General features: G+C 46.4%; 1 protein-coding gene across 5 annotated transcripts in view; it reads right to left on the bottom strand.

Annotated features, from left to right (window-relative positions):
- The window catches only part of ASTN1 (astrotactin 1), a 326481-nt gene that overhangs the window by 97217 nt on the left and 215151 nt on the right, over positions 1-14113 (bottom strand). For 3 of the 5 annotated variants that reach the window (XM_049715388.1, XM_049715367.1, XM_004269790.4), the window contains exons 9-11: positions 12680-12754; positions 5765-5902; positions 5099-5249 (exon numbers count right to left, since the gene is read on the bottom strand). In XM_049715388.1, coding sequence (XP_049571345.1) covers positions 5099-5249; positions 5765-5902; positions 12680-12754 — 364 coding nt within the window. The remainder of the gene's footprint in view (positions 1-5098; positions 5250-5764; positions 5903-12679; positions 12755-14113) is intronic. The other 2 variants (XM_049715380.1, XM_033428142.2) reach the window with 1 other exon arrangement.

Genomic DNA, 14113 nt, shown 5'->3' with positions numbered 1-14113 from the left:
GTCCAGAGCAATGACCTTGAAAGCAAGACAAGATCCTCAATCACTAAAAAAGATGCAATTATCTTTACTGAACTGTAACTTACTTGGGCTGCAGTTCAGAGTAAAACATTTTTGAAAGATTTCAAAAAAAGGAAGCTGAAACCAAAAATAGAGTTTTCTTCTTAACCCTTGCTGAACCAGAACTCCCATCCCCAAGGAGTCTAACCCATCAAGTTTCCCACGGTATAAATTTGCTTTTGTTTTCGCCTGAGTGTTTCATGTGCTGTTATAGTCACATGTTGAGCTCCTCAAAATCTACATCTAAACACAGAGAAACTATACGCTCCAAATCATGGCCTCTTCCTAGAAGTATCTGCAGCTCGAGACCAGTTGTCAGGAGAGAAATCTGGCCTCCAGGAGGAGCTTGTAGTTTCCCTCTGCAAGTGCTGGCCATTCTCTTCTCCCGGCTTGTGGACAATCCCTTCACTTCTTCCTTAAAAGAGAACTGTTTGCTCAGGATTGAGCCCCAAGGTCAGACATTAACCTTTGCATAGGTTACACTTTGCAGTCCCAGGAAGAAAACTCTGTTTATTATGGCAACAACCCTTACCCATCAAGAAAGTCTAATATATGAGCTCATATTTCAGTGACCCCTAAAATACACAAGGTTAATCATCTTTCATGTGATGCTCATGGCTTCTTGACTTATCACTGGTCTAAAGCATAATGTGCTAATGAGATTTAAATGATTCTTGCCATTCAATTCCTTTTCTTCGCTGTCTTTCCCCTCTGTTTCTACCAATGATTTTTGGTTGATTCATTACTTAGGAGTCTAGTCAAATCTTACTCAGCCTGAGACACACACACCTCAGTTCCAGATTATGAGGTGGAGGCTCTGCTGGCAGACGCATATGACTGATGGACACAGGAGTGTATTCAGGGCCCCTGGGAGAAGAGGAACAACTTTCTACAGCTGAGCCTGCCTTGCCTTACCTGGATGATTCATAAGACATGCAACCATAATTCCTACTCGAAATAGGTTCTTTTTTACAACACGGCAGTCTTATTCTTTTCATAAATAACGATTTCCCCGGCTGTTTGATGGGCTTTGACATGTAAGCCCAAGCCATGCAGGAGCAAGGGGGAAAAGTCTGATGGAATTAAATTTCTATTTCAGCTTCCTGCCCCCACTTCTCTGAAAGCCTCTGAGGCATAGCCTTCTGCTTACTGTCCTACAGAGAGAACGAGAGACGGTCATCTGTAATGGTCTCCGCACATCTGCGCTCCGGTAGAGGTGAAATGACACATTCTGTGGGAAACCATTGTGGACAGCAAGTGGACAGGAGGGCGGCAGGGTCGCTGGGTAATTCAGTGCTCATTAGAGCATAATGCTCTGGCAAGGAAGGTCACGTGTTCAATACGTGAGCAAGCAGGACAGCAGACCTCTCACCTTCCGAGGCCACAGTCTGCTCACCTAAGGATGTGCAGACACCTCACATAGCAGAAGGCATTCTGGGGGGTCACTGTCAGGATGAGTGTGAAGATAAGGAAGAAGCATTAGAGCACAGGCTTTCCATTTTCATAATTTTTAAAAAATAGTTTTACAGTGTTGGAAATCATTTTCAAACTTCAAATAGGGTTTTATATTAAACCTCAATAGGTAGGCTTGGTAAGAATCGAGATGCTCTGGTTAAAGCTGGGAGAGAGGAGACTAGAGTCCTACCCACCAAGGCTCCTCCAGTTCCCACTGCTGTCTCCCACTGATGGCACCAAGGATGCCTGCGACATAATCCCTGGAACCTGTGACGAAAGGGGCTTTGCAGATCAAGTTAAGGCTCTTGAGATGAGGAGATGATCCTGGGTTAACCAGCTGAGCTCAATGTAATCACAAGACTCCTTAAAAGTGGAAGAGGGAGGACAGAAGAGAAGAGAGAGAAGATGTCCTACAGAAGAATGGTCAGGAAGATGCAATGTAGCTGGCTTTAAAGATGGAGGAAGGGGACCATGAGCCCCCAAAATGCGGGCAGCCTCTAGAAGCTGGAAAAGACCAGGAACAGAGCCGCTAGAGAGGAAGGCAGCCCTGCTGACACCTTCATGTTAGCCCAGGGACACGGAATTGGATTCTCACCTACTGAACTGTAAGATAATAAAATGGCTGTTGTTTTAGGCCATCAAACCTGTGGTAATTTGTTACAGCAGCAATAGGTCACTAACACATGGACTCTGCAGGACCCCCTGGGGCTCCACAGAACAGAGAACGGGCACTCCTGTGCTGTGCAGGTGGGGACCACTGCTCCCACCCTGGCACAGTAAGGACAATGGGTAGGAGTAAGACCTGTTGTCCGCAGTGGGGGGCGGACCTCTGCTCCAGGAATCATCTAAACGTCCAGCAACCTGCCGTTGGAGAGTGGTCTGGTTTGGAACGGAGTGACTGAGGCTGGTACAGGGCTATGCCTTTCACGGGTATTTGTTTCCTGTCCCCAGAGACTACATAAATAACAGGGCAATTAATTGGGTAGCAATTAACCCTGTGGGAGTCCATGCATAACAGAGAGACGTGCCCTGCCTTCCTAGAAAGAAGGAAGGTTGAGCAGCTGATGTGGACCAAGCCCACCTGTCTGGCTTGAACTCAGTCAGGAAAATATGCGGTCGAACCTGTCTCTTCCCGCATCTCTGTCCCTCTCCCAGGTTCGTTAAGGGCCAGCGTGCTCTGAGTGCCTCCTCTTCTTTCATAAGCATATGCCTTTCCAGGGAAGCCTTTCAGTTCGACGCTCAGAGAACTGAATGTCAGGGTTGATGTGGATGGAAGGAGGAAGGGAGCCCGATTCTCTCCACACTGCAGGTGCTGCAGCTGATGCCCTTGTCCCTGGTCCTCCTCCAGATGACACGGAAGCCCTGGGCTAACGCACCTAGGCTGCGGGATGGTACCGATGCCCAGTGGGATCAGATCAGGCGCAACGTCAAGTTTTTCTCAGTAGGGTTACAAGATTATGAGGTGGCCCGTCAGCTCTCAAGCCCCAGTCCTCCTGCCTCAGGGATCCCGTGCTTCCCAGCCAATGAGAAACAGTCGGTTGAATGGCCCCGGCCCCCTTCTCCCTCCAAGAGCCACATGGGCCAGTGACTTCAAAGTCTTATGCTAATGCCAAGTGCTGGTATAATTGGGTGACTTCTGCAGTGGCTCCGATTCACAAATGCAGCGGCCTTATTGCAAATGCATATTCATCGGAACTATTCCTGCAAGCTCCGTCTCACAGAGCACGGTCTTAAAAGTACAAGAATACATCAGCACGGCAATATGCCAACTAAAAGGGGCTGGGATCACCAACAGAAGGCAAACCCTGAGGGGCTCAGAGAAAGGGCAGAGAAGTGGGAAGACATGGGGAATATATCCATGTGCACGTGTGTGCATGTGCGGGCATGCTCAAACTCGTATGAGGGTGGCAGGGGAGGGATGTTTACATGTGTGCACACACAGTGTTTCAGTACTTATAATGACCCACCCGAGAGAGCAGCAAGGAAGGAAAGGTTGAAATCTGGATGAAGACATGCAGGTTGAACAGTTTTTAAAAAATGTGTCTCAGCTGGGAACTCCATTAGACAGTGAAATTGTCTCCTGGGGGAGCCGGTTGGGAAGCTCATTGCGTAAGACATCTGAAAGCAGACTAGCTATAGGAAGGGGAGCACCTGGGACATCGACTCACCTCCTGGCTGCCTTTGGAAGACACGACCTAAAGAGCACTTTTCTTTGTGTTTTCCTGGTGGCCCTCTCTGTTCTGTCTTCCCTTTTGATGGACCGGCCAGGTCCTCTGCCTCCCTGCCCCTCAGCCCCTCTTTCCATTTTCTTTTCTTTCTCTTCTGTCCCTTCTCAGAGGAATCAGGCTCCTGCCAACTGCTGCCCAATCTGTGAAAGTCTGGGGAGGCCTTTGGGCTGAGAGAGTCGCACTCTGGACCCAGGTACATATCCATCTTTGATGGAGAATAGCTCCCTGGACAGGTGCTCAGAGACAGGGAAGTAGGGGGTGTGAAAGATGGAATTGGCCTCAGCATCCTCACAGCTTGCCCCTGCTCTGGGCCCCTTTACAAGAGCACAGCTGTCAGACTGGGAAGCAAGATGAGGCTCCATATCGTCTCCAGAGCTGGAAGCTCCCAGCTCTGCCCGGAAACCCTGCATAACAACGTGTCTCAGTGAATCACCTCTTCCTCTCTTTTATGCCAACTTTGTGTATGGCTTTCCTGTCTTTCTTCTCTGCCCTGTTCCCTCTCCTCTCTGTCAGGATTGCATCATTCCGCCCTCAAAAGAAGGGAAGGCTGAAACCTGACAATAAGTGTTGATGGGCATGAAAATGACTAATATAAAGGCCCCAGGAGCTGAAGCCTTGCCCATCTGCTCCTGCCTCCATTTACCTGCGTGGGTCCATCAATCTTCATATCCATGGCATGGGAGATAGCTTGGTCCACTCTAACCCAAATAGTCTTTCTGGTTCATAGCATCACATAGTTTACACGTAGCGAAAGTCCATGTAGCCGATAAAGTAGAAAACCACATTTGGGGAAGCAGGACTTCGTTGCTATGGTCTCAAAGAGGACCTATTTCTATTTTTTCTCTACCATTCCTGGCATAACTTACTTCTTTCATCATTCTGGCCTTAGGTATGTGTCTTCTAAAATTTCCTATTATAGTCAATGTAATTTGATTCTTGGCAAAGGTAGGTTTCTTCTAGAATTTCCTACTATAGTAAATGCAGTCTATTTCCTACTAGAGTCAATATTATACTATTAAGCAGTTAATTCGTTCTCAAATTGTTTGAGGGGATCCCTCACCAACTAGAGCGCGAGACTGGCACGAAAGAACCATGCTATATAGTTCATGACATTTTCCTAGGATGGTTATAGGACACACAGTAGGTGCTCCATAAATACCTCTTGATTAAATGACTCCATAAATGCCTCATCTCTGTCAAAAGAAAATCCATAGTGTAGACTAGACAGTAGTTACAACTAGGGAGGACTCAATCTTGACCCTCTCTTTTACTCACAGCATGCTTTCAACTCTAACTGCATTGTGTCTTATCCTGTGGCCCCTCTTCCTGAAATTACAAGCTCGACAGGGCAGACATACCACGCAACCAGTGGAGTCCAGCTTGCGATCTGAGATGCAACGGAAGTTCTTACTGCAGCCCCCGTTATCCTTGCTGCAATCACGGACTGGTCCAAAGGAATCTAAGAGGACCTCCAGGCTGTCAAAGGAGGATGAGGTCATCAGCTCCTCTCTGTAGGGAGAAAGAGCAGGAGGTAGGAGGAGGCCAGGGGACGCCAGGTGCAAAAGGTAGCCTCACATTCCACGTTGCTGTCTGGCCAACCGGATCATGTCTTACTCTCTCTTACAAATATTAAAGATCAACCATACTCTGAGCCTTGAACGAACAAATTATGGACATTCTCCATCTCTGGGAAATAAGCCAAGGCTGTAACTCCTGGTCAAAGAAGAAGGTCTCAACTCAGGCAAGGGAATTAACACTTTATTGCCTGTCAGTCCTGAGGGCCTGTGGGAAGTGCTTATCAACTCTAATTTTATGACCTCTCTCGGTGCGTGAGACTTGGGGTGTGCAATATTGACCCAGGTAGCGTAGATCCTGGCACTGCATCTGGGGAATTGGAAGGCGGCCTGCCAACTTCTCCTTCCAACTTGTCTTGATTCCCTTCCCAGCACCTTGGGCGTTCAGGTAGTTTCCCACTCAGCCTCCCAAACCCATTGTGGGCCTCAGCGTCCCGAGGCTGGACTCACCTGACCTCCACAGCGTCCTCCATCACTGTCATGTCTGTCTTACACTTTGCTGAGGGGTTGATGGCCAGTTCAGCTGGTGGAATCACAAAGCTCTTGCTGAGGGGCAACCACATGCCCTCCCCGAGGGTGTAGGTGAATCTGCAGAGACACCCAACACCAGCTGGTTATGACTGGCGGGGTAAGCACCCCACTGGAGGACCTGGCACTCTACCTTCAGCTGCTTCCTTCTTAACCCTCGTAGTCCTCTCCAAAAAGGAGAGCTTGTTGTCATTTTATGGATGAGATGATCGAGTCTGAGGCAGGCAGAGAGGCCTACCTCTGCTCACGTGTCCAGCCGGTTGGAGAACTGATGATGGCATCCACTTGCCCGCTTTTTAAAAAGTGTCTTTTTTTTTCCATATCATAAGCCATCAAGTTCCAGTTTCCTTCAGATTTGAAACTGGGCTTCCCCGATCTTAAGTCAGATATAATTGGAAGCATTTTAATTGGAAAGATGTACCGGCCTCCCACCATTCCCATCCCCCACATTGCACACCCACAGTGGTAGCGACGGTTTCTCTCTGTGCCTGGAGGAGCCCTACCAAGGAAAAGAAAGAAGAAAAGCTCCCTTTTTCTGGCTTCTATGGGATGGGAGTGGAAATGACTGAAGCCAGGAGCCTCCCAGGAGGAGAGAAGAGGGATGAAGAAGGTAGGCCCAGATGTATCCTCCGCACTCCTACCCACACCCCTAGCTAACGCCTAACCCGCAGGAGACAGGGAAGATTTTTCTTCTCTCTTATAACAAGGGCTAAAAGGAATAAAGGAATCAATCAGCATTTCATGGGAGAGCTTAAGGAAACCATGAGAGATTATTTGTTTATTTATTCATTCATTTTATTTCAAAGGCATTCAAATCCTCTGTGTTCACAGTCAAAAATAGTCCCTGGGATAAAAGCCAGTGTGGGTGGGATAGCACGAGGCTGTGGCAGTCTGGCGTCCCCTTCCCGCTTAAAGTGCAGGGAGGAACAATGGAAGGATGCGTACAATTAAACGGAACCAGCACCGGCTCCATTAGCAAGCTGGTCACAGAGCACCACTTCAGACTCCCTCTCCTTTCCCCTAACCTGCACACTCCCCTCTCCACTGCCCAGGTTGCCTGAGATGCTAGGAAACCAGACTGATGACATGAGATCTTTTATGAGACGTGTAGCCCTCTCCAGGACGCGGGCCACAGAGAATCCCCACTGACCAAGGCTCATGAGTTATAAGCAGCCAAGTCCTGTGATTTTCATCCACTCCCTGAACAACAGACCTGGGTAACAGAGCAGCTGAAAGAAGAGAAAGCAGGCACCCAGGGGAGAGGCAAAACCACTGAGCAAGTGGGACGTGGCCAGGATTGGGGAGATTCCTCCCTCATTCCCAGCAGTACTCTCAGTCCCCTACTTCCTGGACCTGTGGAGCAAACCTCTGCATTAAGCAGCATTGAAATAGCAGAGATCCTTTTTGTTCTGAAGGAGGCACTCGACTCTCCATGCCCACAGGAACAGGAGGCTAGGGTACCTGGCAAGATTAAGGAGCCAATTCAGGGCAGGTGATTGCCCCAAGGTGCCTGGAACCTGGGACTTAAGGAAGAATGTGGTTTGAAGGCAACAACATTTAAGTGAGTTTTGTAATGGGCGTTGTTAAGACAGGAAGACTCTAACAGGCAGGCTGGGGTGGGCACACCACTAATGTTACGCATAATACACTGTTTCAGAGAGGACATATGCAATATTGAAGGGTACCAGGGAGAAGGTGGTTTATTTGGACATAGACAGGAGTTTTTGTTTTCTATTTCAGTTTTAAAATGACAAGTTTTGCATTGATGCAGAGCAACAGATCTGTGACCTGTAGCTTATAATTTCTGTAGCAGATTTTAGAAGACGGTTGGCAATTCTAGCATATTTCTTTTGGGAGGGAGATCCATGTCCATCCATCTCAGTTTTCCCTTCCTCCTCTGCATGCAGTAATCTTTTGAAAGGAAAGGCAAACCACATCTTTCTCCAGCTGACACTGTTTAAGGGCACCCAGACCCACAGAACACAGTCCACATCTCCGAAGATGTCACACTTCAGCTTCTTCTTTCACCAAGCCCTGCTTCAAACTCTGTGTTCCTATAATGCAATCTGACCGTAACTCCAAAAGTCGTCCTCATTTTCTCGCCTCTTTGCCTTTGCTCTTAAAAGTCCTTTCTTCTGAATTTTCTTTCCTCTCTCCTTTGCCGCACTCCCACTCATCTTAAGACTCAGTTAAGGTCGCATCTCTTCCTGAAAGCCCTCCAGGGCCTTCATGCTCTTAGGCTGAGTAAGGGACTCTCTTCTGCATATGTGCACACGGTGCCTTGTCACCCCTGAGATGTTGATCTGCACTCATCTTTTCATGTGTCCATCACCATTCATAAGAATGTGCTCTCTTGGGAGGCAGAGGATGGTTCTTTGTCATCTTGTATCCCCACTGCCAAACGTAATTTCTGACACAGGAATGTCACTCCATAAATATTTATTGACTGCTTGACAAGGAGATTTAGCTATGCTCTTTAGTTCGAACAGGCTGCTAGGGGAGATAATCCCAATTTTCCAATTTAAAGATAGAAATAGTGGTGAAAATTATTCTTCATTTAAAACAGGATATGGGTTAACCTCTGGGTTTGAACACATTTGATGCTTGAGATGGATCTGGGTTTGATAGGATAAAGAACTTCCTCAGAGCACAGAGACTTCTGAAACATGACACTCTACCAAGTTAACAAGAAAACCTTCACCCTCTGGTAGGGTCAAGGGGAAACATTGTAGGGGAAGCAAAGTCAGGTGTGGGTAGAGACTAACCTTTATTGAGAACTCTCTAAAGGCAGGTGCTCTTAGAGTTGCCTCATTTATCCTCACAACAGCCCTCTGAGGTTAGTCATTTGGTTCCATTTTACCAAGCCATCAACCAACATTTTAAGAAGTTTTGCAACCTCCCCAAGGTCGCCTCTCCATAAGTGGGAAGGAGGGGGGTGGGTCTGATTCTCAGAGTGTTGCTCAGAGCCGCTTTCCAGCCCATGTTGGCTCATGCGTATGAAATTCTAAAGTTTTCTTTTATCTGCAAAATCTACTGAGTGACTCCAAAAACTAAATATAGAACAAACTGTCAGAGGAAAGCTGCGTCCTAAAATCTCATCTATCCCTCATCCATGCAGATTTGGCAGGAACAACTTCAAAAAGCCACCGAAGAGAAGTTGGGTGAATATCTGAAATGCTTTCCCAGGTTGGGCCTCCTCGCGTGACAGCTGGTGGTGACCACTGCAGCTAATGGCTCAGCTGTGGGCTGAGTCCTGCACATGGCCCTTTTGAACTAGAGCTGGAAATTTCTGTCCAGAAGCAAGCGCTTGCCAGAAAGCACTGGACAGAAAAAGCCTGTGCTCTCATCGTGGCTTGGCATGAAATAGAATGTGGGAAAACTGATAAATGGCTCTTAGCCTGGCATCTCCACCCTCTCCTAGGGCAAGCCATGCCAGAATGAGGTATTATTCCAAAAGATGCAGGTACGCATTCAGGAGGAAGGTCTCCGAGATTAAAATTTGGTCTGTACTCACCCCTGCCACGAGAGGGCCTAGTGGAATGGAGTGATCCTAGCTACCACAGAAAGAACATCCTCAGTATCAGGCTGAGTTGGGTGAGGAGACTCATTCTGGAGATTCAGGGTTCCCTTGGACCCTTTGAGTCTAGCTTGGGCCCTTCCCAGGTTCTTTGGGATTACAGATTACCAAGGTTAGATTAGGTATCAAGGTTTTCTCCTAATCTGGCTAGGAAATACCTGACATGATCATCTACAGTTATTTATTGAAGACCAACTATGTTTAAAATGGTAGGTTAGATATTAAATATTTAAAACCATATAGGGTGGGCTTCCCTGGTGGCGCAGTGGTTGAGAGTCTGCCTGCCGATGCAGGGGACACGGATTTGTGCCCTGGTCTGGGAGGATCCCACATGCCGCGGAGCGGCTGGGTCCGTGAGCCATGGCCACTGAGCCTGCGCGTCCGGAGCCTGTGCTCCGCAGGGGGAGAGGCCGCAACAGTGAGAGGCCCGCATACCGAAAAAAAAAAACAAAACATATAGGGTATTTCCCCGCCCTTCAGGAAGACAACCATTTCACTGGAGAAGCAAATAGGCAAATTAAAAATCAACATGAAATAAATAATTGACAAATAAATATTAAAGCTAGTATATATACAAATTTGGAAGGAGGAAGTCATTGTGGATTGATGCAATGGATTGGAGAAGCTTCAGGCCAGTGTTTCCCAATCCTGGGTACAGATTAGAATTACTGTGGTGTTTTAAAAAACACTCATGCCCTGGTCCCACCTCCCAGAACTTTTGAATTAATTGGTTTATTCTGGGTAAGATCATTGGTAATTTTTTTTTTTGCCACACCAGATGGCATGTGGGATCCTAGCTCCCCGACCAGGGATTGAACTCGTGGCCCCTGCCTTGGAAGCCCAGAGTCTTATCCACTCACTGGAGATTCTCATGGAGGGCCATGGTTGGAGAACAATTCTTAGATGAGACTGTAAATTCCTTAACGTCAGGGACTATCTTGGTCACATTTGTTTGGTCATATCTACATCATCTTGAACAGTACCTTGCAATAGTAGGTGCTCAATAGATGTTGAGTTTAGCTGAAACTGGGTCTAGACCATGGCAATGGGTAGTGTTTATAGTAGAAGAATATGCATAGAGGAGGGAGTCTGAGCAGATGTGCAGAGTGGGAAATATGCAAGTTGTCAGGGGCAGTGGGTCAGTTAGAAGGTAGATTTGACTATGAATGGAAGGTTCTATAGGAGAAGAGCAGCTCATTAAGAGGGAGTTGTACATTGACATTCAATTGTGGAAAGATTTGAATGTCAGAATTTAAATTTTATTCCACAGTCCAGGGAAATATGCAGTGGCTTGGAATTTATCAAGACTCTAAATCATAAGTGAACAGAGTAGCAAGTAAATAGTCATTTAGCTCCTTTAAGAAATTGCAGTCACTGACCAGGTCATAGAATTTTCCAGACTGGCCATTGGCAGTTGGTTGACTCAGATCACAGAAGGTTCTCATTAAAATTCTTAGTACCTGAAATAAGGAGGTCATGATCTGGTGTTTTCATCTGAGAGACTAGTTACTGTTATGTTAGGGATCAAAATGTTTAAACACTTATTGATTAACCCACTGGCTTCTGAGATAGGTGACTGCATGGGTCAAACCACACACGTGATCCCCTCTGTAGTGACTGGGTATCACATCTAGTTGCTACTTAACAAACTTGAAAAGAACAAATGATGCTTGTGGGGATGGAAACACATTTTTTGAGCTGGTTCTACTCTAAAAGCAATTTCATTAAGGGTTTGGTTTTTCAAAGTGTTAGTTTCGGACCTTTAGGGGAGAGGGAACTTATCCATGTTAATAGAACTCCACCAGGCTCTCCATCTGCCTTGTCTTTATCACCCTTCATAAGTTCCAACAGACCAGCAGCAGGAAAAAGGAAGAAAAAATTTGCCAAATAATACATCATTGTTGGAAAGTTTAAATGCCCGAGTCATAGTCTAAGGAATACAGCTACACCTCTTGCAGCACAAATCCTCAAAAGCAGCCTGTGGCCAATGTCATTAACATGACCCAGCCCATCCCCGGAGAGACATCACATCGGGAGAGAAAAGGGCGAGGGAGGGCTCTGTGGGAAGTGGCTCTGTGAATCGGCGCTCTAGCTAGGAGCGTGCCTTAGGAGAGCACGGCAGTGGCAGAGCCCAGTGCATCCAAGGCAGCAGGGAGGAGGAGAAGCTGAGGCAGAAAAGCCAGCTCCAGGAGGCAAATGCAGGAGCAAAATGAACACCAAGGCCAGGACCGGCTGACAGAGAGGGTCTGGGGAAGGGGTGCGGAAGGACGGCAGTGAGCAGGCGAGACTCCTCACAGTGTACGAGTGCAGTGAACAAAAGGAAGCAAGTTTTCCATTCGCTCACCGTTCCTCCAGTATGGCTATGCAGTCGCTTAATGCCTCCTTTGACATCAAACGCTCGGGAAGGACTATTTACTTCCTCTCCCAGAGGGCTTGCTCGTGAAGGGAGCGGTATTCGTGTCCATACCTCCTGCACAAGCACAATCTCTGGCACTTAGGGGGTACTCAGTTGATGCACATTAAGTGAAAAATAGATTGACAGACTGAAGAAACGGATGATAAGATCTTAGCTTGGAAATAAACCTGTGTTCCAGCTAAGGTCTGGCGTGAATTAAACTTTATGAAAATCTCCTAGTTCGTGGCTGGCACCCAAATTCTTCCTCTGCTTGCTGACTTTTCTAATATGTACCATTCCCAGGTGTGTAGGTAGAAATTTGGGAGGGACTAGAAACATCCAATTGGTTCAGAAGGGTGGTAGATTAAAGAAAATGATAATGAGGTATAGCTGAGAAAGGAGGGAGGCAGGGATGGGAGGGATTAATTTTGAACAACTTAAGTCTTTATGAGGAAGGTGCAAATTAGATGCAAAATGAAGAGGCAAAAACTAACATTAGTTGCTTGTTCTGTGCCAGGGGCTTTCCCTGCATTATCTCATATACTCCTCACAACAATACAGCAAGGCATGTAATGAAGCTCTGTTTAACAAATGTGGAAACTGGGGGCTCCAAGAGGTTAAGTAAATGACTGGGGGTCACAGAGCAGGCAAGGAAGGAAGCCAGGACCCCAACAGAATCTGTCCGGCCTCAACATCCTCCATGATGTCACTGGATGAAGGAGGGCAAATGCTGCTGTTACTAGGACGGCAGAATGACTAAAAGTGTTCCCCATTTTATAAATTACCACTAGGAAAGAAAGTTCAGTGGGAAGTGGGACATGGGGCTTGCAGAGATATATAAGCAAGTTCCTAGACAACAACTTACCTGAATATTTTATCAGAAGGTTGTTCTCCCAAAACCAGGTCAAAGCCTCGCTGAAATATTGTATAAGGCCAAGGCCTGAAAGGAGAAATGGCATGCAATTAAAGTCAACCAACAAACACTCCCTGAATGTCTACTCTGTGCCAGTTACCATCCCAGGTTCTGGAGACCCAAAGACAAAGAGGACACAGTCCCTCAAGAATCCCACCAAAGTGAGCTTACAAGACCTGGAATGCTGGAACCCAACCAAGAACAGGATCAATGCAAAAATCACTGACCCACTAGGAAAAGTGGAATTTAATAGACATGACAGCTGGAACTCTGTACAGAGTAAAATTATAATAATGTCCGTAAGATGTTATGGAGAAACCCAAATGAACTTTTTGGCCAACCCAATAGATTTAACAGACACTTAGCTTTGCTTCACTGAAGAAAGAGAAGCAGTATGATTTCTTGGAAAGATGAAGCCTCTGGAATCAGACAGTTCTGAGTTCCAACTCTGTTCTGCTGTTGAGCCAACTGTCTACCTTTGGGCAGATTATTTGCCTTGTTGAGTCTAATTTCATCACTTGTAAAAATAGATTTGCTAATAGCTGCTTCACAGACCACTGTGAAGACGAAGCAAACCATTTAGGCCAAGGTCACAGTTCATGTGGGGTCCTCAACATGCCCCCTTTTCCTCAAAATGACAGGAAGGTTCTGGGTCTTTGACAGCTTCCAGATGGTTTCAATCATTATAATGTCACTCATTCAATCAGAAACAACTGAAATGGTATTTTTGAATAAGACTTAAATACGGGTCTCTCTAGTGAGCATCTGGACGTCACATGTACTTGAAAGTAACAAATCTATTCCTTTTCAATAGTATATATCTCTTCACTAACCCAGATGGCCAACCTCAAAATTATTTACTCCTTCAAGCAAGACATATAAAGCCCGGCCTTGTGCAGGTACTAGATATTGTGCACATGGGGTGAACTGGGCCCTTGCTCTCATGGAACATACAGTCTCCAGTATAACCCAATCACACCAACCCAATAACCTAATTACTGAGGATTTTACTGTAGACATGCCTTTGGTTTTCAAGGACTACAAAAAGTCAGGAGAATAAATTGACATAATTATTTGGGACTAAATCTAATACTAGGAATTGACCCAGTGGTTGTCAATGAGGGTGGTGTCACCAATAGAGAGTATTTGGGGAAATTGAGGGCAGCTGCCCTTGAATGACACAATGATTGCAGGACATTACTGGCATTTAGAAGGCAGGTCTGGAAGGCTAGAATACAGCAGTGCTCAGAATAGCCCTGCACAACAAAAAAATTCCCCCGTGTCCTGCAAACTTCTGAATGTCTTGCTGCACATTTATGTAGAAAAAACCTGCTTATAATTATCTGAGCCTAGATGCTAACTCCATTTACATACAAGCAACAAAGC

The sequence above is a fragment of the Orcinus orca genome, chromosome 1, assembly GCF_937001465.1.
Source record: "Orcinus orca chromosome 1, mOrcOrc1.1, whole genome shotgun sequence".
NCBI classification, from domain to species: Eukaryota; Metazoa; Chordata; class Mammalia; order Artiodactyla; family Delphinidae; genus Orcinus; species Orcinus orca.
Note: the sequence above shows the minus strand (reverse complement) of the source record. Positions and strands in the feature narration are given on the sequence as shown.